This window comes from Pongo abelii, chromosome 9 (genome assembly GCF_028885655.2).
Source record: "Pongo abelii isolate AG06213 chromosome 9, NHGRI_mPonAbe1-v2.0_pri, whole genome shotgun sequence".
Classification (NCBI taxonomy): domain Eukaryota; kingdom Metazoa; phylum Chordata; class Mammalia; order Primates; family Hominidae; genus Pongo; species Pongo abelii.
In genome coordinates this window covers 76,863,359-76,888,567 of record NC_071994.2, presented here as the reverse complement: position 1 = coordinate 76,888,567, position 25,209 = coordinate 76,863,359, and the positions used below count along the sequence as shown (strand labels likewise).

The 25,209-nt window shown below is 39.6% G+C and overlaps 1 protein-coding gene across 2 annotated transcripts in view; it reads right to left on the bottom strand.

Moving 5' to 3' along the window:
* Positions 1 to 196: 196 nt before the first annotated feature.
* RNF169 (ring finger protein 169) overlaps positions 197 to 25,209 on the bottom strand; it is an 87,577-nt gene continuing 62,564 nt past the window's right edge. For both annotated transcript variants that reach the window (XM_054524830.2, XM_024255113.3), the window contains exons 4-6: positions 24,566 to 24,684; positions 7,809 to 7,908; positions 197 to 7,041 (exon numbers count right to left, since the gene is read on the bottom strand). In XM_054524830.2, the coding sequence (XP_054380805.1) occupies positions 5,857 to 7,041; positions 7,809 to 7,908; positions 24,566 to 24,684 (1,404 nt within the window). In that variant the 3' untranslated portion in view covers positions 197 to 5,856. The remainder of the gene's footprint in view (positions 7,042 to 7,808; positions 7,909 to 24,565; positions 24,685 to 25,209) is intronic.

Here is a 25,209-nt window from a genome sequence, read left to right as displayed (position 1 = left end):
ACGTAGTTGTACACCATGGAAACCCCATCCCTGCTCCTAATCTCTACTGCCATTCTGAATGCCAAAGCAAGACATCCAACGTAGGGCATCTCCCAGAGCACATACAGCACCAAAAATCCACACACAGCCTAAGCTTAACCCATGTTTTTGTCTGAGATTGTTCTCCAGAGACAAGACTCTGACTAGAAACAGAACATCCACTTTCATGAGTTTCCTTTACTGTATTCTCAACTTGGGCCTTGCCTCAAGCAGGCAAACATACATTGAAGAATGCACTTTGGTACTGTTTAAATAACAACACATCAGCCCACTTGATTCCATGCCATGTCCTTGCTGACAGAAACATCCCCAACAGGGCATGCCCTGGTCCAAGTCCTCTGTCTTTGTCAAAATGCTCTTCTGATGAGCTGGAGAGGAGGCAGCCAGCAGTGGCAGTCCACAAGGATGCAGGTACCTTCTCCAATCCTAAAGCAGACAGCAGGTTGAATAAAACCAATACACAACCTATTTTCTAGGCAGGAGGAGAAAAGGCCCTTAGGACAATAATATTTGTACAAACAGTTGAGAGTAAACAGTATATCAGGCTCAAAAAAAAAAAAAACTATTTGTTGGCATTTAAATTTTTTTCCCTTGCATAGTATCTATTCTCTCACTAGGACTTTTAAGTGCTCTGCTGGAGGCTCAGCGTTGGTAATACCATGTTTGATGCAAACTTGAACCCAATGCTCTCACTGGTGGCACAGCTTTGGAGGGTGGTGGCCCCAACAAGGGGCAATCTGCCTGCTGCTATATTAATCTGGAACCAGGGCCAACAGCTACTCTTGAACTATGGTATTTGAAGAGTGAGTTCACTGCCTGTTTTACCTTATATTAAATGACAGGAAAGGAAGATGAACAAACCTTGCTTTGCCTTGGCTTCAAACTAGTTCTTCATTTAAGACACCAGAAAGGGAGAGAGGGAGTCTGCTTAGAGTTTGAGGTTGCCTCTCACAAGATGACAGTTAAAAGTTGCCACCTTACTTAAAAGGCATTAAGGAGGCATTTACTCACAAAGGAGAGAGAGTACATTTTTTTCTTAAGAGGAAAAAAATACCGATAATACATAGAACAATCTGCACATCCAGTCTTGGCACTTTTTCCAATTTGACTAATCTCTAAACTGGTGACCCTTGCATATATCTTAAGTCTCTTTTCTACAATCTTCTTCAGAAAGTTACAGCAGATAACAATCATGTATAAAGATGCATTTCCTAGATCATCTTCAGAAGAAACTCTCTTCAGTACTTTCCCTAGAATCTGCCCCCTGACCACCCCGCCCCAGACCTGCTTTCTCTTTTGAGAATTCATAACCAGGTATGTTTAGATACCAGTTCAAAAGACCACTCTATGGGTTGATGAGGAAAAGGCTGGCTGAGAACAATTTAAGACCATAATGAGTTTCCAATTTTTAAAGAAAAATTGGCTAGCTGGCTTTTAATTCTTAATTAAAATCATTAAATTTAATTAAAATTATTCCAATCAAAATATATCACTTTCCAAGATTCCACATTCATATTACTTACTTATACTTTGGAGACTTTCTCTACCTGAGCATGTATTCAGGGGCTATAGGTACATTCAACTCTAACTAACTGAAAAAAATCAGGAAGAAAAAGCTATTAAAATAACCTCCTAAATCATTTGGGGGTATCCCCATCATTGGTGCGTGTGTCAAACTTTAACGATTATTCAGACCCTGGAAAACTACACTATAAAATAGGGCACTGGATCACAAGTTCGTTTGGTTAAAAAAAAAAAAAAAGGTGGGGGCGGGGGGGCAGAGAAGAAGTTTAACTTGGATGATCTCCATGCCCATTCCAGCTGTAACATTCTATGACTGTGACCCAGCCTTTGATTTTTCTCTTTTCTCACTCTCCTACTAGACATTTCAGTGAAAAGTTAGGCAAGAAAAAGGAAAGGAATCCCAAGTTGCTGCCAGCTCTGATGAGAGATCAGGTTGGGGGAGAGATTAGGAGGTTACTAAATTGAGGTGTGGGCCTCCCCTGACCATGTCAGTGATCCACAACCCACCTCACTTCTTGGGGCTTAAGCTAAAAGCAGCTTCTGAAGAGATGTTAATGTCCTGTAATCACTAGAGGAGAAAATTCACTCTCCTTCCATAACATTACTTAGTAAAGGAAAAGCAATGGTGCAATCAAATTCACAAATACCAATGGGGTCTCAAATGTAGAATGCAGTTTGCTGGGTGCTAGTCAGTTTTCTAAATGGGACCAGAAATGGCTTTCCTAAGACCATAAACGAACTCTCCAGCCACACATACATTCAAATGCATTCCATTAGACAGTGAGCTCCTCAAGAGGAGGAACTGCTTTATCTCCACAGTCCAGCTCAGGGTTGGCACAAGTTTGAAGCTCAGTAAATGTTTGTCAAATAGAAAAGAAAGGATGAGCCTTCGGTCATCAGCTGCATGAGTCAGGCACGGTGGCAGCTTCCCATTTTAGTCAGTTTGCCAGTTTGTAACCAGACAGTAATCAATTAAGAGCTTTAATCTCTGAAGGAGATTTTTCCTTTAGGGAAAATGAACAAAAAATAAAACATTTATTACCAGTGCTTCTTCCAAGCAAAAATTTAAAAATTAAATTAAAATTTAAAAAATAAGTGAAGCCACTTAGGAGTTTCCCTGGCAAGCCTCACCCAAGAAGACTTAACCTTTTTTAAAAAGAGGCAAATATATGAAAGGGGCCAGGGGCTGGATGCATAATCCCCTGATCTGATACCAACCCAACAGGCCCAGATGACTTCTTCCAGCAGATACAATCAATGGGTCAAGAACATTTTCTCAAAGTATCTATCTTTCCCTCTCTACAGAAAAGAGCTGACAGCCACCTTCTAAGGGCACCACATTTCCTGGATTTCCCCTCAGACTGACCTTCACCCTCCCCCCTCTCATAACTTCCCCTTTAATAAGAAAAAAACCCAGACTGCATATATACAAGGAACAGAGTAAGACGTATAGTGAACCAGACTTCAATGATTTGTGAGGAATTTGTTTTGTGAAATCCTGCACCTCTTATTCTTAGTTCACAAACCATTCCCATCGTTCTGTTTCCTTCCTTGTCCTTTTTTTCCCCCCCAAATAATCCATATCAACATATCGACTTTTAACCAACTTCACAATCATGGAAGGAGAGGGAGACTTTTCAGAAAAAGCATTCAGGTTTTAGTTATTAAGGATGGGAAGCATCTTAAAATACAGATAATACCTTAGTGGTTTTTCCTTCCTCCAAAACCAACCTGATTAAAGATCAACCCTCCTCCCTCCTTAACCTAGACCACTCTACCTATATTTGAAGGACTGTTGCTCAGCAGGAAGTTTAGAAAACAACTGTCAGTACCATCCTAGGCATCACTGTAGGTACAAGGAGGGAAGGCAGTAAGCTGGACCTAGAGTTTGGAATATTTGCTTAACAAGAATTTGTTCTTCATTCTGCACTTGTTGCAACTGCTATGCAATTCTTAAAATGAGAGTATTAATTTGGGGAAATATTTAAAATATATATCTTTTATCTATTAAAAATATTTCTTTTTACCAAAGACAAAAATCAATTCCAACTGAAAAGTGTTTTTCAAATTACTGGAGATATAGAAAAAGATGGCAAGTGGAAAAATAAGTGTCTTTGCTCCTACCAACAAGACTAGCCTTCCAATAATATTTACTAAGATCAAAAAGGAAATGCGTGAAATGGCAGTAACTGTTAAGTTTCCTCTAAGGGCATTTATAGTAAGGTCACCCTCCCTGTCTTCTGTAAACCAGAGCCAGCTCTTCTGTTTTGGGCACAAACATGCCCTCCAGCAGCCCTTGGAGGACATAAGTTGTTGGTAGGGCCTAGAACTGAAGTGGTGTGACTATAAAATCATGAGATTGGTATATGTTTTTAAAACATACATCTGCACATGTGCACACACACACAGAAAACAGAATACATACATTCAGGTGAATGATGTTCCCCACCAAAGTAGTCACCAAAGAGATTCTACCTATCTCAATGATGACCACAATGTTTAAGACATCTCTGGAACTTCTCTTTGGGAACTGTTTGGGAACTATGAGCTGCACAAGAAAATGGCTATGCTTTACAGCAGCATTCATTACTGCAAACCTACTTGATAAGCCACCTTCTTTCCCAGAGGCTTCAAATAGCTGCTGGCTAGTCTCAGACTTTAAATTCTCTATCCTAACCACAAATAACCACAAAACACTGAAGATTTGCCCTGAGAAAAGGCAAATCTGAGAACACTTAAAAGGAGTTATACTATCTGCCTTGATCAATGGGTCACTGTTCTGGACTTTGGCTTCTAGGTCTAGAAGCTGAGGAGGACCTTAGGAGGAGGCTGGAATAGATAACCATTAAGGTCCCTTCCAGTTCTAGCATTTTGGGAGTCAGTGTTTCTAGTCTTTGAAGACAGTTCCAGAAATGCTTTCACCAATGGCACTGGAAAAACTAAGCAGTATCCTGCTGGGGCTACTCAAAGGAGACAACATATATTGGGATATATAAGCTCTGGAAGGTCTATTAAAATGCCAGTCACATGACTTTATAGTAACAACTCATACATACATGGGGAATGCCAGCCCATCAGAAACTCCCTAAAATGATATCTTGATCCCTATTCTCAATGAGCCCAGATGGGCAGAAGCACCAAGCACCACCAGGGATGCAAAAGACACATGGTGTCAGCTGCTAAGGAAAATAAACTCCCAAAGGTCCATGGGACTGAATTTACCAGCTGCATCCAGCTAGATACCTTGTTTCCATAGTATGGAGTTTAAGTATTGTTCCTTGCCTGACTTCAGGGTGAATTTTTAGGATTTTAGATCAACATTGCAGATAACCCTTGGCCATGTGAAAAGTAATAATGAAGCCTGATTATAGTTTGTCTCATAGGCTGAAACCCCCAGAAAAGCAGGAGGCTCTAAACTGTGGGGGATGGGGATAATGCACAGTATATGTTTATCCACCCTGTCGATCTTGTTTGCATGTGGATTCTGCACTATCAGTGTTCAGTGCCCAGCCTAGCTTCCCCTAGGCTCCCCTGGCACACCCTTAGGTTGTGATCTATTTGGGAAACCTTTAGAAAATCCATGGGTTATGCCACTTAGTAGTTGAGAGAACCAGAACATCTGCGCTGCAGTTTCATCATCTAAAAATGGGGCTAATGCCAGTTACATGAGAGGTCTCTTGGAAAGACTAAATAATGTCTGTAAATGTGCTCTGTCAACTATATAGCATTCACCAAATATTATTTTTTAAACAGAGAATGTAAATTAACTTTTGTAAAGGCATAAGCTTAACTGATATAGATAGGTATTTATTTTTGGCAAGGGACGGCAGAAAGCATAACATAACCATCTATCATTTTGGATCTGCCAAGGAACTAAATTGTTCACTTCTTCGAAAAAAATGGAATTTTATCTGCAAGGCTGATTTAAAACAATACCATGCTGAAAGAAGTCAGGAAGTCTATCAGTTTAAGAAGGTATCCCCTCTTTACCATTACTAACTGTGGCCATTATGCTCCTGAATGAGGCCGTTCCAAATCTCATTCCCAGTGGGTGCTGCCAGGTTTGGCCCAGAAGCCCTTAGGGATGGGTCACTCAGGCTTCTGGCCTGGGTCACAGAGAAACGGAGATGCTATTCCCTTGGATATTGACTACAAAGGCCCTGGAACCTCTCAGAACCATATTAGACAGTGTTTTGCCATTAAAATAAAACCAAAGTGAGAACACTCAGCTCTTCAGGATAAATGATCAAGGCCTAAGACCTTTTAAAAATAGGTAACACTGTTCATTAGGTGCTACTTGGCCCCGGCCATGTTGCTGGACCGTAGGAGATACTGATCCACACTTCCTTTTCGCCGGCTCACAGTCCGCCTCTCGTTGTCAAACATGCGCTGCAACTGCAGAGCCAACTGTCGGTCTTCTTCCTCTTGCTGAAGTTTCTGCTCCATCTCTCGCAGGACTGGGTCTGTTGGGGCCAGACCCACCTCACCACTGGTTTGTCGCAGTTTTTTAAGGGAGCCATTTTGTTCTAAGTGCTTGGTCTTGCAGTGTCTTTTCCGGCCTCGACGCAAAGAAGGAAGTGGCTCTTCACTTAGGCTCTCGACTAGAACACCATTAGTCAGATCAAAATGATTTAATGTCTTCAATTGTTTCTTTGTTTTGAGGACTCCACCCAAAACACTGTTTTGGGGTAGCATTGAATTAACTGTGGTGATTTTCATGGCTCTGCTTGTACAGGTTTTGTCTAACTTGGCATCTGGAGTTGACCCTAACCCCTCAAACTGCTCCCTCTCCAAAGAAGTCCCACTGCCTCCCCCTTTGAGTTCTGAGGAACAGCAGGTTTCCAGTGGGATCTCAGTGCTACTTTTATTATCACTGTCCTGTTCTGCTTTTGTTTGGCTAACAGAGGGGAAATAATCAAGATCAGCAGAGGTGGGTCCAGTATACTCAGAGAGGACCTGCCCACCGGACAATCTTGTATTTACAGCCACAAGTGGCTTCTCCTTGCTAGAATGGATACCTTCAGAGCCTAGTAACTCTTCCCCCATTTCAGGAGCCAGAGAGGTAAGAGTGGCTTTTGAAAGGGTCTTTTTGATCTGCCGCTCCTGAAAGATCTGTTCCCACTTTTTCAGGATCCGTGGACTGGCCTCATAAGAAGTCTGCTTCTGCAGGCTTCTGTTTAGGTTGCGTGGGGTTGATTTGATGATGAGGGGACTTAGCACACGGCCATCAGGGAGTCTCTTGGGAGGGGTACATGGTGAGCAGACAATGGGCTTGAAATGGTTTAGTTCTTCGGAGATGCTGTCATTGCTCTCAGGGCTGATAGAACGCTCTGGCTTATGCAGGGAAGCCAAGGATGAAAGGGAGCTGAAGGGTAGACGCTTTTCGATGGTTAAGTCAGGGGCCGAGAGGCAGCGGTTGTTTTGAGTTGACAAGAGGACACCAATGATGGGGTTGGAGGCTGGAGTCATAGTTGCGACCTGAAAGAGATTAAAAAGATTATGCATTCATACACACATACATATACATTTTCTTTCATCATTCCTTTATGATGGTGGAGGGCCAGGGAAGGGGAGGACAAGAAAAGGGATGAAGGGTAATGTGAGCCTAAGAAAGGGAGAAAATCCCTAACTTAGAAAGCATACCATTTAGCAGAAAATCCTATATACTTCAAACAATTAATAAAACTGAAAATCTGTAGGGGAGAAAAAACACTTATCCAAAGCTTTAAAAAAGGTTTCTTGCCCAGGCATGGTGGCTTATACCTCCCAAAGTGCTGTAATCCCAGCATTTTGGGAAGCTGAGACAGGTGTATCACTTTGAGACCAGCCTGGAAAACATAGCAAGATCCCATCTCTACAAAAAAATTTAAAAATTCCCCAGGTGTGGTGGCATGTGCCTGCAGTCCCAGCTACTTGGGAGGCTGAGGTGAGAAAGGCTACTTGAGCCCAGGAGTCTGAGGCTTCAGTGAGCTATGGTTGCACCACTGCACACCAGCCTAGGTGAGAGTGAGACTGTCTCTTAAAGAAAAAGAAGGGGGGGATTCTCTAGTAGCCCTAATTCTACCCATCTGGCTACTAATTCAAACTTTCTTCCTTCACATCTGTTTGTGGACTTCTCCAATATAACTAGTATGCCTGAGCTCATTCTGCTTCTTCTCTTCTGGAATAGTTTATTTCATGACCATGTGCAGAGCGGGTGATGGGGCAAGCCTCGCAAGCCCTGGAGGTCTGTGGCTGAGGTGTACCTTGGCTTTGTTGCCTGGAGCTGCTCTGACTCTGCTCTTCGCTCTTTCCTGGGCTGTGTCACTGCAGCTCTGACTCCTTTCCACCTTGGAGTTTAGCTTCCTAAAAAAGAATAAATAAAAAACAAGTAGTCAAAATTAGTCCATATATAGGTAAGGAAAAAGGATGACAATATCTTTTTGCTTTCTAAGCCACTCACCAAGAAAGAATTCCCTTGGGCAGCTACAATAGAAAATGAGTTAATTTATTAACAAAATACATTCTGAATAGAAATTCTGCCAAAAGACAGTGCTCCAGAGAGGATATTTGGTTCAAGATTTTGTTTCCAAACTAGACCCTGCCAAAAGGAGGCAGAACCAGTGGCTATTTTGAACATGTTTAGAGAGATGTAGAGATACTTCACTATCCTTAATAGGGTGGATACAATGTTAAATCACCTTTACAAGCAACAGATTTTTCTTTTTATTAGACCCAAACCTCTCTTCAATTTAAATCAAGCACAAAACAAATATTGAAGTACTTACAAAAATGCACAGCAGTGCATTAGATCTCTATGTACAGAGTCAAAATTAAATGTAGTCTCTCCTTTAATCCATTACATTTGAGCTTTCAAAGGCCTAAATCCTAGTGATTTCAGAGGTTTAAAGAACACATGATTTTTGTCTTTATGACATTGAGTTTACAACCCAAACCAAACTCCACAGTACTCGGATTCTATACTGAAGTCCACTACACTATAGCATAGTAAGTGCCATAAGACAGCAGTTAGTATGCAACTAAACTTCCCAAGTGTTTTCTTCTAAGAGTTTTATCATTTTGACTCTTAAGTTTAGGTCTTTGGTCCATTTTGAGTTAAATTTTGTAACTCAAAATGGTGTGAAATTGGAATCCAACTTTATCCTTTTGTATGTGGGTATCTATTAACAGTTGTCCCAGGATCATATGTGAATCTATGTTAGAATTATGTGCAGATGACTGTCACCTGCCCCAGAAACAAGTAGGGACACTTAATTTCTCACTCGCCTTTGTTTCCCCATTCCTCAACTCTTGCCTAAATATATGTCTGTTCACCAAGCATGTATCATATACTTACTATATGTGTGCCAGACACTGATGGCCATTATCCAGGCACTGAGAATACAGAGAAGAATGAGACACAGTCTAGATCTTCAAGGAATCAGAGTCCAGTGGACAAATAAATAAATACAGTGAAAGGGCACAACAAAAAAAAGCATGCATAGGAAGCAGAAATGGCATAAAGGAGAGAGTTCTTCATAACCTGGGATGAAGTGAGATCTGGGTTGGAAAAGTCTTCCTGTAGCATGTTCATTTCAAAGGATAAACAGGAATTTGCCGTAAGTCAAGGTGGACACATAGTTATGCAGATGATCTCAAACAGAAATTATTTCTTCAAATGATTTGATTTAGCTTTGGAGTGGAATGCATCATATCTACTCTTCTGTAGCAAAAGACTTGTTTTCAGAGTTTTACTATGCCAGCATTAGCTTGGAGAAAACTTGTAAAGGAGGTAAGGTACCTTCCCAAGGTGGCTCTCTTCTCCCTACATCTCTAGTAAGTAGAGTGGGTAGCATGTCCTACCCACTCATAAGGGCTTCTATTCCAGTATTTCTGTGTTATTCCTCCCATTCAAAACCCTCCCATCCTATATCTTATGGCCACATAGTGTTAATAGGAGAAAGAGGTGGCCAGCCTGTATCACGTGCTTGCACTTTACCAAGAAATTCAACATTTAACCCAAATGAAAGATGTGAAAGTTGTACTATCTAGTGGGAAATACATTTTGGAGCAGGTAGAAAATTTCAACATCCCCCTATAAAAGCAGCTGTGTAAAAGTCAGCTTGATTGGTAGTTTACTTTTAAAAATATTGATATTCATTTGCATCCCTAGAAGTCACAGAAACTGTCAGTGGTGTAAGCCACCCAGAAGTATACCGTATGGCAGATTAAATGCTGTGGTAAATAATATATACCTTGCGTTAGAAAAAAGGGATGTAAAGTGGAGAGAGACAGCATTGTTACTTCAAATATATCAATTGTTTGGTGTGATTCCACTGGCAAAACAAGTAGACACCAAGAGGAAAAGATTTTCTGATTAACCTGAGAAAGATTTTTGTAACTTTCAATAGAGCAGTTCACTGATAGTTGCCTGGGAAGACACTGAGCTCCATGCCGTTAGAGGTATTCAAACTGAGGCGGGATCTAGCCCTTAAGTTCCAAATATTACATAATTAAGAAATAATTTTTAAAAACAGGCTATAAATCCATTTTGTCAGGTGTAAAACAGTCAAATTGAAAGTCTCTGTTTTCAAGCCTACGTTATCAGATACACAAATGACAACTACCTGTAGCTTGGGAGAACATCTTCACATGCCCCATAAACCCCATTTTGGCAAAAGAAAAGGCCCAGGGAGGAAACACACTTGCAGTGACCAAGCACGCAATGAAGAGAGAAAAAAAAAAAATTCTGACAATCTAAAATCTTTTTGGTAAACTTTAGTATAGCTGAAATTGTCATTACCTCTCCTATTCATATTTGATCAACAGACTTTTTACTGAGCACCAACTCTGTGCAAAGCATTAGAGACAGATTGATCAAAAGACAACCTTCACTGAAAGGAGCGTCTAGCCACTGAAGTCCACCACTCTATAGCATAAGTGCTGTAAGAGATCAGTTATTATACAACAGAACTCCTCAAGTGTTTTCTTCTAAGAGTTTTATAGTTTAAGCACTTACATTTAGGTCTCTGATCCATCTGGAGTTCATTTTTGTATGTGGTATGAGGTTGGGGCCCAACTTCATTCTTTTGCATGTAGATATCCAGTTATACCAGCACCATATGTAAAGTGGCTGTTCTTTCCCCACTGAATGGTCTTGGCACCCTTGTTGAAAATCAGCTGACCATGGATGTATGGGTTTATTTCTGGACTCTCAACTCTATTCCATGGATTTACATGTCTACCCTTATTCCAGTACCACATTGTTTTGATTGCTATACTTTGCAGTAAGTTTTGAAATCAGGAGTTGTGAGTCTTCCACCTTTGTTCTTTTTTTTTTTTTTTTTTTTCAAGATTGTTTTAACTATTTGGGATCCTCTGAAAATTCATATATATGTTTTGGTATGTTTGTCCATTTCTGCAAAAAAGACCACTGGAATTTAATAGGTGTTACACTAAATCTGTAAAACGACTTCAAGAGTATTGCCATCTTAACAATATTATGTCTTCTAATCCATGAGCACAGGAGGTCTTTTGCTTTACTTAGATCTTCTTTAATTTCTTTCAGCAACGTTTTATAGTTTTCAGCATACAAGTCTTGCACTACTGCAGTTAAATTTATTCATAAGTATTCTATTTTTTGATGCTATTGTAAACTGAATTGTTTTCATAGTTACCTTTTTGGGTTGTTCACTGCTAGTGTATAGGAATACAACTGATTTTTGTGTGCTGAGCTTATATCTTGCAACTTTGCTAAAATTTGTCTATTAGTTTTAACAATTATTTCATGGATTCTTTAGGATTTTTTGTGATTAACATGTCATGTGTAAACAGAGATAGTCTTACTTCTTCCTTTGCCATCTGGATGCCTTTTATTTTTCTTGCCCAATTTTTCTGGCTAGAATTTCCAGTACAATGTTGTACAGAAGTGGCAACAGTAGACATCATTTATCTTGTTCCTGCTACTGGGAGGAAAGTTTTCTCCTTCACCACTGAGTATGATGTTGCTGTGGGTTTTTCATAGATTCCTTTTATAAGGCTGAAGTTCTCTTATTTTCCTATGTGTTCAGCATTTTTCTCATGAAAGGGTATAAGATTTTGTCACTTTGTGTGTGTGTCTACTGAGCTTTTTTCCCCTTCATTCTACTAAAATGGTACATTACATTGATCTTCGTATGCTGAAACACCTTTGCATTCTTGGAATAAATCCTGCTTGGTCATGGTGTATAATTCTTTTAAAAAAATGCTGCTGGATTTTGTTGGCTAGTATTTTTCCTGAAGAATTTTTATCTATATTCCCAAGAGATCTTGGCCTATACTTTTCTTATGAAATATTTGTCCGACTTTGGTATCAGGGTAATGTTTACCTCATAGAATATTTATTCTTCTAATTTTTGGGAGAGTGTGAGGATTCACGTTAATTCTTCTTTAGTTGTTTGGTAGAATCACCAGTGAAGCCACTGGCCCTCGGCTTTTATTGTTGGATTTTTTTTTTTTTTTTTTGATTATGGGTTCAACCTCTTTACTTGATATAGATCAATTCAGATTTTCAACTTCCTCCAGTACTTTACCAGTTTCTAGGAATTGGTACATTTCATTACATTCACTCTAGGAACTGGTACATTTCATCTAAATTGTCTAATCTGCTGGCATTAAAATTGTTCATAGTATTTGTCTATAATCCTTCTTAATTCTATAATAACAGTAATGTCATCATTTTTCTTCCTAATTTTGGTAATTTGAGTCTTCTCTTTTTTCTTGACCAGTCGTTAAAAATTTGTCAATTTTGTTGATTTTACCAAAGGACCCCCTTTTGGGTTTCATTCATTCTGTTTTCCTATTCTCTGTTAATCTTAAATGTAATCTTTATTATTTCTTTCATTTTCTGTCTTTAGTCTACTCTGTGTGTTTAGTCTTAGATCTTTTATAATGTAGGCTTTTACAGCTATAAATTTCCCTCTGAGCGCTGCTTTCATTACATTCAGTAAGTTTTGATGTACGGGTTTTCTTTAATTTTTACCTTTTTCTAACTTTTAAGTTCAGGGGTACACGCGCAGGATGTGCAGGTTTGTTACATAGCTAAACCTGTGTCATGGTGGTTTGCTGCACAGATCATCCCATCACCTAGGTATTAAGCCCAGCATCCATTAACTATTTTTCCTGATGGTCTCCCTCCTCCCACCCCCATTCTCCTGCAGGCCCCAGTGTGTGTTGTTTCCCCAGTTTCCCCACATGTGTCCATGAGTTCTCATCATTCGGCTCCCACTTTATAAATGAGAATATGTGATGTTTGGTTTTCTGTTCCTGCATTAGTTTGCTGAGAATGATGGCTTCCAGCGCCATCCATGCCCCTGCAAAGGACATAATCTTGTTTCTTTTAATGGCTGCATAGTGTTCCATGGGGGTATATGTACCACATTTTCTTTATTCAGTCTATCACTGAATGGCATTTAGGTTGGTTCCATGTCTTTGCTATTGTGAACAGTGCTGCAATGAACACACATGTGCGTGTATTTTTATAAGGGAACATAAAAATATTGGGTGTATACCTAGTAATGAGATTGCTGGGTCGAATGGTATTTCTGCCTCTAGGTTTTTGAGGAATCGCCACACTGTCTTCCATAATAGTTGAACTAATTTGCACTCCCACCAACAATGTAAAAGTGTTCCTTTTTCTCCACAACCTTGCCATCATGTGTTGTTTTTTGACTTTTTAATAATAGCCATTCTGACTGGTGTGAGATGGTATCTCATTATGGTTTTGATTTGCATTTCTCTAATGATCAGTAATGTCAAGCTCTTTTTCATACGCTGGTTGGCCACATGTATGTCTTCTTTTGAGAAGTGTCTGTTCATCCTTTGTCCACTTTTTACTGGGGTGGCTTTTTTTTCTTGTAAATTTGTTTAAGTTCCTTGTAGATGCTGAATGTTAGACCTTTGTCAGATGGATAGATTGCACAAATTTTTCTCCCATTCCGTAGATTGTCTGTTCACTCTGACGACAGTTTCTTTTGCTGTGCAGAAGCTCTTTAGTTTAATTAGATCCAATTCATCAATTTTACTTTTGGTGCAATTCTTTTTGACATCTTCATCATGAAATCTTTGCCCATGCCTATGGTCCTGAATGGTATTGCCTAGATTTTCTTCTAGGGTTTTTATAGTTTTGGGTTTTACATTTAAGTCTTTAATTCATCTTGAGTTGATTTTTTTATTTTTTATATGGTGTAAGGAAGGGGTCCAGTTTCAGTTTTCTGCATATGGCTAACCAGTTCTCCCAGCACCACTTACTAAATAGGGAATCCTTTCCTCATTGTTTTTGTCAGGTTTATCTAAGATCATATGGTTGTAGGTATGTGGTCTTATTTCCGGATTCTCTATTCTGTTCCATTGGTCTGTTCTTGTACCAATATCAGGCTATTTTGGTTACAGTAGCCTTGTAGTATAGTTTGAAGTCAGGTAGTGTGATATCTCCAGCTTTTTTCTTTTTGCTTAGAATTGTCATGAATATTCAGGTTCCATATGAATTTTAAATTGTTTTGGTTCCATATGAATTTTAAAATAGTTTTTTCTAATTCTGTGAAGAATGTCAATGGTAGTTTAATGGGAATAGAATTGAATCTATAAATTGCTTTGGGCAGTACAGCCATTTTAATGATATTCATTCTTCCTATCCATGAGCATGCAATGTTTTTCTATTTGTTTGGGTCATCTCTGATTTCCTTGAGCAGTGGTTTGTAGTTCTCCTTGAAGAGGTCCTGCCTTCCCTTGTTAGCCCATATTCCTATTTTATTCTTTTTGTGTCAATTGTGAATGGGAGTTCATTCATGATTTGGCTCTCTGGTTACCTGCTACTGGTGTATAGGAATGCTAGTGATTTTTGCACAATGATTTTGTATCCTGAGATTTTGCTGAAGCTGCTTATCAGATTAATAAGCTTTTGGGCTGGGACAATGGTGTTTTCTAGATATAGAATCATGTCATCTGCAAACAAAGACAGTTTGACTTCCTCTCTTCCTATTTGAATATGCTTTCTTTCTTTCTCTTGCCTGACTGCCCTGGCTAGAACTTCCAATACTATGCTGAATAGGAGTGGTGAGAGAGGGCATCCTTGTCATGTGCCTATTTTCAAGGGGAATGCTTCCAGCTTTTGCCCATTCAGAATGATATTGGCTGTGGGTCTGTCATATATGGCTCTTATTATTTTGAGGTATGTTCCTTCAATATCTAGTTTATTGAGAGTTTTCAACATGAAGGGGTGCTGAATTTTATTGAAGGCCATTTCTGCGTCTATTGAGATAATCATATGGTTTTTGTCTTTAGTTCTGCTTATGTGAAGAATCACATTTATTGATTTGCCTACGCTGAACCACCCTTGCATCCCGGGTGACATCATTAGGCTTTGTGTCCCCACCCAAATCTCATCTTGAATTATAATCCCCATAATTCATAAAGAGATGGTCTGGAATTGGAACTTATGTTTAAAAGGAAAGCAGAGCATAAATGTTTGGAAAATTTCCAGTCTGACAGAGCAATAGAAAACAAAAACTCAGCTGCAGAAATTTGCACAAGTAATAAGGAGCCAAATACTAATTGCCAAGACAATGGGGAAAATGTCTTCATGGCATGTCACAAGTCTTCACAGCAAGCCCTCCCACTGCAGGCCCAGAAAGCTAGGAGGAGAAAATGGTTTCGTGGGCTGGGCCCAGGGCCTTGCTGCTTTGTGAAGTCTCTTGGTGCCCACACCCCAGCCATGGCTAAAAGGGGCCAATGTACAGATCAGGCCATTGTTCAGAGAGTACAAGCCCCAAGCCTTGGTGGCTTACATGTGGTATTGGGCCTGTAGGTGCACAGAAGTGAAGAAATGAGGGTTGGGAACCTTCACCTAGATTACACAGAATGTATGCAAATGCCGGGATGTCCAGGCAGAAGTCTGCTGCAGCAGTGGAGCCTGGAGCACCTCTGCTAGGGCAGTGTGGAAGGGAAATGCCCACAGAGTCCCCATTGGGGCACTGCCTAGAGGAGCTGTGATAAGAGGGCTACCTTCCTCCAGACCCCAGAATGGTAGATCCACTGACAGCTTACACCATGTACCTAAAAAAGCCGTAGACACTCAATGCCAGCCTGTGAAATCAGCCGGGAAGGGAGCTGTACCCTGCAAAGCCACAGGGGCAGAGCTGCTCAAGGCCCTGGGAGCCCACCTCTTGCACCAGTGTGACCTGAATGTGAGACATGGAGTCAAAGGAGATCATTTCGGAGCTTTAAGATTTGGCTGCCCTGCTGGATTTCAGACTTGCATGGGGCCTGTAGCCCCTTCATTTTGGCCAATTTCTCCCAATGGGAATGGGTGTATTTACCCAATGCCTATACCCTTATTGCATCTATGAAATAACTAACTTGCTTTTGATTTTACAGGCTCATAGGCAGCAGGGACTTGCCTTGTCTCAGATGAGACTTTGGGGGGCTGTTGGAAAGGCTTGATTGTGTTTTGAAAAGTGAGGACATGGTATTTGGGAGGGGCCAGGGGTGGAATGGTTAGGCTTTGTGTTCCCACCCAAATTTCATCTTGAATTACAAACCTCATAATCCCCATGTGTCAAGGTAGAGTCCAGGTGGTGGTAACTGAATCATGGGGGTGGTTTCCCCCATGCTGTTCTCATGATAGTGAGTTCTCATGAGATCTGATGGTTTTATTTATTTACTTATTTATGAGGTGGGGTCTTGCTCTGTCAACCAGGCAGTAGTGCAGTGGCTCAATCTTGGCTCGCTGTGACATCCACCTCCCAGGTTCAAGCGATTCTCATGTCTCAGCCTCTGGAGTAGCTGGGATTACAGGTGCATGTCACCACACCCAGCTAATTTTTGTATTTTTAGTACAGATGGGGTTTCTATGTTGGCCAGGCTGGTCTTGAACTCTTGACTTCAAGTGATCCGCCTGCCTCAGCCTCCCAGTGTGCTGGGATTACAGGTGTGAGTCACTGCTTCTGGCCAAGATCTTATGGTTTTGTAAGGGCCTCTTCCCCCTTCATTCATTCACTCCCTCCTGCCACCTTGTGAAGAAGGTGCCTGCTTTGACTTCCGCCATGATTGTAAGTTTCCTGAGGCCTCCCCCTGCCACATGGAACTGAGTCAATTAAACTTTTTTTCTTCATAAATTACCTAGTCTCAGGCAGTTCTTTATAGCAGTGTGAAAAAAGATTAACACAGAGGGGATGGAGCCTACTTGGTCATGACGGATAAGCTTTTTGATGTGCTGCTGGATTTGGTTTGCCAGTATTTTATTGAGGACTTTTGCATCGATGTTTATCAAGGATATTGGCCTGAAGTTTTCTTTTTTTATTGTATCTCTTCCAGGTTTTGGTATCTGGATGATGCAGGCCTTATAGAATGAGTTAGGGAGAAGTCCCTCCTTTTCAATTTTTTGGAATAGTTTCTGTAGAAATGGCACCAACTCATCATCATACCTGTGGTAGAATTCAGCTGTGAATGTCTTGTCCTGGGCTTTTTTGGTTGGTAGGCTACTCCTTACTGCCTCAATTTCAGAACTCATTATTGGTCTATTGAGGGATTCAATTTCTTCCTGGTTCAGTCTTAAGAGGGTGTATATATCCAGGAAGGTTTTTATTTTCATTCCTCTCAAAGTATTTTCTAATTTCTCTTGTGATTTCTTCTTTGGCTCACTGGTTTTAAAGAATGTGTTGTTTCATTTCCACATATTTGTTAATTTTCCAGTTTTCTTCCTATTAATTTCTACTTTCATTCCATTGTAGTCAAAAATATAGTTATTATTTCAACCTTTTAAAATATATTGAGACTTGTTTTATGGTCTAACATACAGTCTATATTGGAGAATGTTCCATGTGCACTTCAGAAGAATTCTTCTTGTTGAGTTGATCCTTTTATCATTATATAATGTATTTTTGTCTTTTGTAACAATTTTTAAGCTGAAGTCTATATTGTCTGATATTAGTATAGTTACTCCAGCTCTCTTGTTTACTGTTTGCATGAAATATCTTTCCATCCTTTCACTATCAACCTATTTCTGTCTTTGGATCTAAGGTGTGTCTCAGCATATATCTGAATCATTTCTTTTTTAAATCCATTCTCCCAATCTCTTCCTCTTAATTGCAGAGTTCAATCAATTTACATTTAATGTAATTGCTGATAAAGAAGGACTTCTGCTATTTTCTAGGTCTTATACAGGCATCCCTTTCTTTTTTGTCCTTTGCTTTACTGCACATTGCTGATATTGCATTTTTTACAAACTAAAGATTCATGGCAACCCTGTATCAAGCAAGTCTATCAGCATCATTTTTCCAACAGCATGTGCTCACTTCCTGTCTCTGTGTCACATTTTGGTAATTCTCACAATATTTCAGACTTTTTCATCATTATTATATCTGGTATAGTGATTTGTGATCTTTGCTATTTCCAATATTCTGTTTGGCTTTGAACAGTTTGATTATAATATGTCTTGGTGTAGACGTCTTTATCCTACTTTGGAGTCACAGAACTTCTTGGATGTGTAGACTTATGTCTTTCATTAAATTTGATTAGTGTTTGGTCATTATTACTTCAAATATTCTTTCTGCCCCTTTCTCATTCTGGGACTACCATTTTGTATATATTGGTACACTTAGTGGTGTTTCACAGATTTCTTAGGCTCTGTTCATTTTTCTTTATTCTTTTTTCTTTCTGTTTCTCAGATTGGATAATCTCAATTGACCTATATTCAAATTAGTTAATTATTCTGCCTGTTCAACTCTGTTCTGTCACTGTACTTTTCAGCTCCAGAATTTCTATTTGATTCCTTTTTTATAATTTTATCTCTTTATTGATACTGTCTACTTAGGACATTGTTTTTCATGGTTTCCTTTAGTTCTTTGCCCATAGTTCCTTTAGCTCTTGAGCATATTATTTAAAGTCCACATTAAAAATGTCAAATGTCTTGGCTTCCTTTGGGACAGTTTCTATCGGTTTCTTTTTTCCTGTGTATGGGTCATTGTTTCTTGTTTCTTATGCCTCATATTTTTTGCATTTTGAATATTATAAGGTGGCAACTATGAAAATCAGATTCTCTACCCACCCCTGGGTTTGTTGTTGCTGTCTGTTATAGCTGTTATTTGTTCAGTGACTTTTTTGAACTGATTTTATAAAGTCTGTTTTTTGTCATATGTGGCCAATGAATTCTCTGTTCTGTTAGCTTAGTGGTCAGTTAGTAATCTGACAGAGTTCCTTAGATGCCAAGATTCCAGTGTTCTTTTCTTCTTTTTTTTTTTTTTTTTTTTTTTTTTTTGAGACAGGGTCTCACTCTATTGCCTAGCCTAGAGTGCAATGAAGTGATCGTGGCTAACTGAAGCCTCTATCTCCTGGGCTCAAGAGATCCTCCCACCTCAGCCTCCTGAGTAGCTGGAACTACAGACATGTATCACTATGCTCGTCTGATTTTTAAAATTTTTAGTAGAGACAAGGTCTCGCTATGTTGCCCACGCTGGTCTCAAACTCCAGAGCTCAAGCAATCCTCCCACCTCAGCCTCCCAAAGTGCTAGGATTACAGGCATGAGGCACCAAACTCAGCCACGTGCGTTTTTTCTAAATTGAGATACTGCTTATTTGCTGTAAACTTTTGATTAGTTTCCAGAGTTCCAATAAAGTTGATGTTGGCTGTTTTTGCCAATTATTACTGCTTTTATGGAAGGCTTCTAGAGTTCCCTGCTCTGCCAATTTTGCTCATGTCACCAGGCAAAGTATCTTTTAAGAAACAGTGAGATATATTTAAATTATAAAGCAAGAAAGGTGTTTTATTACCATGGCACTACTGAAAAGATCAAGCAGTACTTCTAGCAACATGCAGTATAAATTTAGACACTAACAGTTACTAAAATCATGAATGTAAAAATATTATATAAAACATAAACATAATACCCAGATAATATTATTGTTGTTATTGTAGCATTTGGTCAGGGAAGGAGTCTTCAAAATGCTGGAGCAGAATAGTCAAGAGCAATAAACCTGATAATGTTCTTAGGATTTAAAGTGCCCAAACAGTAATCTCACTAAAAAAAATGGAGGCGGTAACTATTCCTTCCTCTTTTATATGGAGTCCATTTCTGTATTCCTAAACCCTAACACAGTGCCTGGCATATAGTGGATATATTAAAGAAATTTCTTATAAATACATAAAAATGTATGCAGAAATAACCTCTTTCTATCCCTTAAGGAAAAGAAAGAAACATCAACATTTATTAGAAACCCATTATCTGTCAGGCACTGTGCTAAGTGTTTGAAATATATTGTATCTCATTTAATCCACACAGAGACTCTATGACATAGGTATCATCATCCCCAATTCATAGACAGAGAAATGAGAGAAGTGATCTTTCCAAGTTCACACAGCTGAAGTGAATTATTTAAACCTACAGTATAATTCTAAGGCCTGTGCTCTTTGCACCACAGCATACTGATCTAATTTACTCTACTCTGCCATAGAACAGACTCAAAACATCTAGGAAAGCTCTGTCTATCTGAACACATAACGAAGGCATAAACAAGAGAAAGCAGCACTGTCTGAAAAGCAACTTGCTTAAAATTTCCACTGCCAAGAGACCAGATGGTTTCTGGGACGTCTAGTTAGGCTAAAAATACCCGCACCCACAATGAGTTTGATTTACAAACAAAGAAAAGCAGGGTTAGCTAGTATAAACATGCAGCTGGAAAGCTAGAAGATTTAATGCTTACAAAACACTGCTTAAAGGGTTTCAAATGGCCATACAAGATATAAAACGTTAGACAGCTTATGCTCTCAATTGCTTGCTCATTACTCTCTCCGTCTCTTACATACCTACACCATACTTGTTTCTTAAGGGTACCCTTCAGGTCTGACAGAGCTGAGTCCCACCAAGAAATTAAGGTTGGAGAGAACCCTCCTGCCAGTCTCTGGCCTGAAAGACCCTTCCCACCCTCTCCATCCTGTCACACACACACACCTCTCTCTCTCTCTCTCACTCACTCACACACACCCTGGAGTGAAACCCAGAAGCTTCTTTAGACCTTGGTGCAGCTGCTATCCACCCAGAAGTTGGTAATATTTTGTTACACTCTGGGTTATCTGCCTTGTCTATACTAGTATTCTTTTCATTTTTTTAGGTGTACAATGTAATAATGGTTTTTAGTATATTCAGTTATTTAACCATCACCACAATTAATTTTAGAACATTTCTGTCACCTCAAAAAGGAACCCCATACCCTTTAGCTATCACCTCAAACCCCACTTCCTCCAGCCCTAAGCAACTACTCATTTATTTTATGTCTCTATGTATTTGCCTATTCTGGACACACACTTGTATTATTTTACTGATGGATACGAACACTTGTTTCCATAGCTCTATTCCAAAAGGCCTAACATAATGCAGAAGGATTTGAGTTCTCTTAAATGAGAAATAACTGGACAGATTCTCACTTTTCTCTGTAGCTACCATGTATCTTTTTGGAACAATGGAGGGTATACATTATTTTTTTAAAAAATGGAAGGAGAGCAGCCTTCTGATGCAAAGATAGATAATTTCAAAACACATATTTAAGTGCAGGGCCTTTTGTCACAGAGCTCTGATAATGACAGAAAGAACATAGATTTGGAGTAAAAAGAGAACTGGGTTCCAATTCCATCTCTGTACTCTACTGAGTTGAGAGGTTCTTGGGTGAGTCACTTAACCTCTTTGAATTGCAGCTTCCTTTGCTGTAAAACAGTGATGTTACACATTTTGCAGGATGAATATTAGAATTAAACCACATGAGGTATGCTAAGAACTCAACATGGCAGAGAGCCCAAGGAAGCACTGGGAAAAGGCTAGCTCCTGACACTACCCCTCACCAAACTTCCAGGCCTTTCTGAAGACTATGAGAATATTTCTGTTCGAAAATGGCAGAGATATTACTGACGCTTCTACCACCATTCTCCTTAAGCTCCACATTGCTTCTCCTTAAGCTATCTTCCTTTTCCAGCCATATTCCATTACTTTTAATAAGATTTGTCCTCTTAATAAGCAGGCTGGTAAACACTTGACTTGTTCCAATTTCTTTATCCCTCCCCCAACACACACACACACACCCCAGGCCATCATCAAGCCTTGCTATTTCAACTCACTGCTTCATCTTCTTCTCATAATCTCTCCCTCAAGCCACTGTCTGACTATTCCCCACACACAATTTAAGTCTGATCTTTATTGTTACAACCTCCTAATGGCCCCCACCCCCTTTCTTTTCATGCCCTGGCCTCATTTCCTCCATCCTTCAAAACTCTGGTTTAAGCCACCTCTAGACATTTCCATTTTAGAGGAAGAATCTTAAGAAATCATAGAGTAAAGCCCCCTACCCTAGCTTGTAGGTAAGGCATAACACTGCAATTTTACCTAGATGAGACTGAAGGAGAGCCAATTGATTTTACTCAAGGTCACAATGCTACTTCTTTCCTAAAACTCCACCCCTTAGTACTCTGGATCTGCTTCTTTTCCTCAATCCTGAAGCTAGTATTCCAATATCACATCACTTATGCATCTGCTTGGTTTCTGTTACCTGAATGCTTCTGTATTTCATTTGTCAATTTTAAGGAAGGGTACCTATTTCCCAGAGGGTCTTCAGATTTCAATTCACTCTAACACTGGCTGGACATGTGTTTAGTATCTCTGAGTCTGTCAGTAAGTCTCTGTCTATATCTGTCCTTATACATACACTGTATAGAAAGCACAGCCACTTTAAGTCCCCTGATGTGCCACACTCTGAGCCACCAGAGACTCAGGCTTAAAAGTATCTGCACATTAGAAAACAAAACAATGTAGCTATAGTTAATTTCTAGTAAGTAGAACACAGATCTTTCTTTTATAGCATCTATAAAAAGTATCAATATAAACTATTGCTAAAGCATTCGAAGGCTAAAAATCAACTTCATAGCATAAAAATTTTATCAATGTGGTCACTACACTTCCCCCTAAATCCCATATTAATCCTATGGAATCTAATCTAAAAAACAGCCATCAGCCAATCTAAGCTCCTAGAGCCCTCCCTCCTAGAGACCCTCTGCTGCAAGTTTGACAATCAGTTCTGACAAAGCCCCAGTTTTAACTTACCAACAGGCACAAGGCGTGTCTTATTCAAACATTCCACAAATATTTACTGAGCCCTTACTAAGTGCCAGACACTGTACTAAGTATTATAATGATGAACAAGATGCTATCCCTGCCTTTGATGAGTTTAAAGTCTAGAGGAGAAGGTGAACAGAGACAGCATGAGGATCTATAAGAAGGTATGGAGTACAGTAGAAAGAGCAGTAAACTCAGAGCCAAGAAGCCTCAGTTCTAACTCAGTTTCCTCCTGTTTTAGCAGTCTAAGATTTGGCAAGCCATGTTCTCTCTCTGGGCTTTAGTCTTCCATTTATAAAAACAAATGGACTGAATAAGATGATATTTAAGGTCCTTTTCAGCTACAAGAGTCCATGTTCCAAGAGAAGATAAAAATCGCAGCAGCAACAGCAGCAGCAATATTCACTGAAGACTAAGCATGTGCCAGAAATCTTGCTAGGAACCATTTACTTAAGATTCCATTTTGTACGAAATGGCATTACCGGCATTACTACATCACTTAAAAAAAAAAAAAAAAACTGGAAAGAAGACTGGTTTGATTATGTTTCTTTGTATGGTTATACTCTATTTACAAGAAGAATCTGAAGTGATTTACAGTAAAAATACATAATGACAAATAAAGACCACATTAAGTAATACATGTAAGAAGGGTACAGCAGAAATTATTTTTTAAATAATTAGGCAACAGAGAGAGCTCCCGTCTCAAAACAAAACAAAAACAACAAACAAACATACAAAAAAGCCCCAAAATGAAAGGGTCTGGGTGTATATTCACAGGAGCAGCAAGAGATAGAGATCTACTAAATAATACTGGTGGAAAGGAAGAGTTGAACCCTAGAGATAAGGGTGAGCAATACCAGCTTTAAACAAAACAGAAAATGAACTGGGGTGAAGATTGTTTCTTTGGCCAGACACAGTGGCTCACACCTATAATCCCAGCACTTTGGGAGGCTGAAGCATAAGGACTGCTTGAGCCCAGGAGTTCAAGACCAGCCTGGGCAACACAAGGAGACCTCGTCTCTACAAAAAAAAGTTTTAAAAATTAGCCAGACATGGTGGCACACACCTATGGTCTCAGCTATTCAGGAGGCTGAGATGGGAGGATCGTTTGAGCTCAGGAGATTGAGGCTACAGTGAACCATGATTGCCCAATTATACTGCAGCCTGGACAACAGAGTGAGACACTGTCTAAAAAAAAAAAAAAGATTGTATCTTTACATCTGTATATTAAAACAGAGCACGGCATGTAGCAGCTGTTCACAAAATGTCTGTTGAATGAATGTATGCATGAGTCCTCCTTCTTTCCTCCATTTCTTCTTTACTTCCCTTCCTTCCTCCTATCTATTCATCTTTCCTTTCCTCCACCTAGCCCTTCATTATCCTTCTAGCACCCATCATCTATCCAATTCCCTCTTCCTTTCCTTCCCAGGGCCTACAAAGTCTAAAGGATCAAGAGATTCCTTGACAAAGGTCTTAAAAACTTTTCAGTTTGCTCTCTTGAAACCTATAAAGATATATTTTAGGTCTAGGCATTGAAAAGAAAATCAGTTCTGCCCTCACTTCCTACTAAGTCCAGAGGGAGAGTCTGTGCATATTGTCAGACTGAAGAAGACTTTGTTGTTTCCTCCCAAGATAAAAGGGTCATACTTTGCAGCACAGCAATTAGCACAATCCTATCCTGAAGATGTCAGAAAAGGGGTGTTACTTTTCCTGAAAAATTCAGGTCAGCCCTTTTTCCCTAGTCCATATTTGAAAACCAATTCCCACCTCTTTTCTCCCCCTTCCACCTCCCCACCAAAGTAGCCACAACAAATACCTTTGCTCCCCCAGTCCCTTTTATCTCATACCCCAAAACCAAAGAACCCTGACTGAATTCGGCATCAGTCTCTTACCCTGCCAGGAAAGCTAAGGAGTAGGAGTTGTTCTTGGAAACAAATGCCGAGCGATGTGTCTGCGTCATCTGGCCTCGAGAAGGTTCTTCATTCTCTGAATCTGAGAGACGTGCAGGACACTGGCAGGGAGACAAGGGAGACAACACTGTCCATTTGGAGTTCCCAAGGCATCTGCTCTAGCTATAGGTTCAAATCTCTTTCTCTATGTTGCTTCTCTGTGAGCTCCAACCTATGTTTCCAACTGCCTCCTGGAGATACCAGTCTCAAATGTGGTTCAAATTCAATATATCCAAAATCAAACTCACTATATTTCTCTTCTGTAAGCCCCATCACCAACCCATCTAGAAAACTAAATGCCATCTATTTCTGTCCCTTACTTCTAATTCATAGTAACATTTGGATAGTGGCTTTAGGTACTCCAACACTTCTAAATATTTTATTTCATTTACTGTTTATGTCACTCCCATTGAAAGCAGGGTGATTATCTGTCTTTTACAGATAGCAAACTGAGGCTCAGAGTAGTTAATTTTCCTGGAATTACAGGGTTAATACACGGATAAAACTAGTTCTTAAATTAAGAGCATTAGTCTCCAAATTGTCTCCATTCTATTTCCACTCTATTCTATTCTACTTCTAGAAAGTCT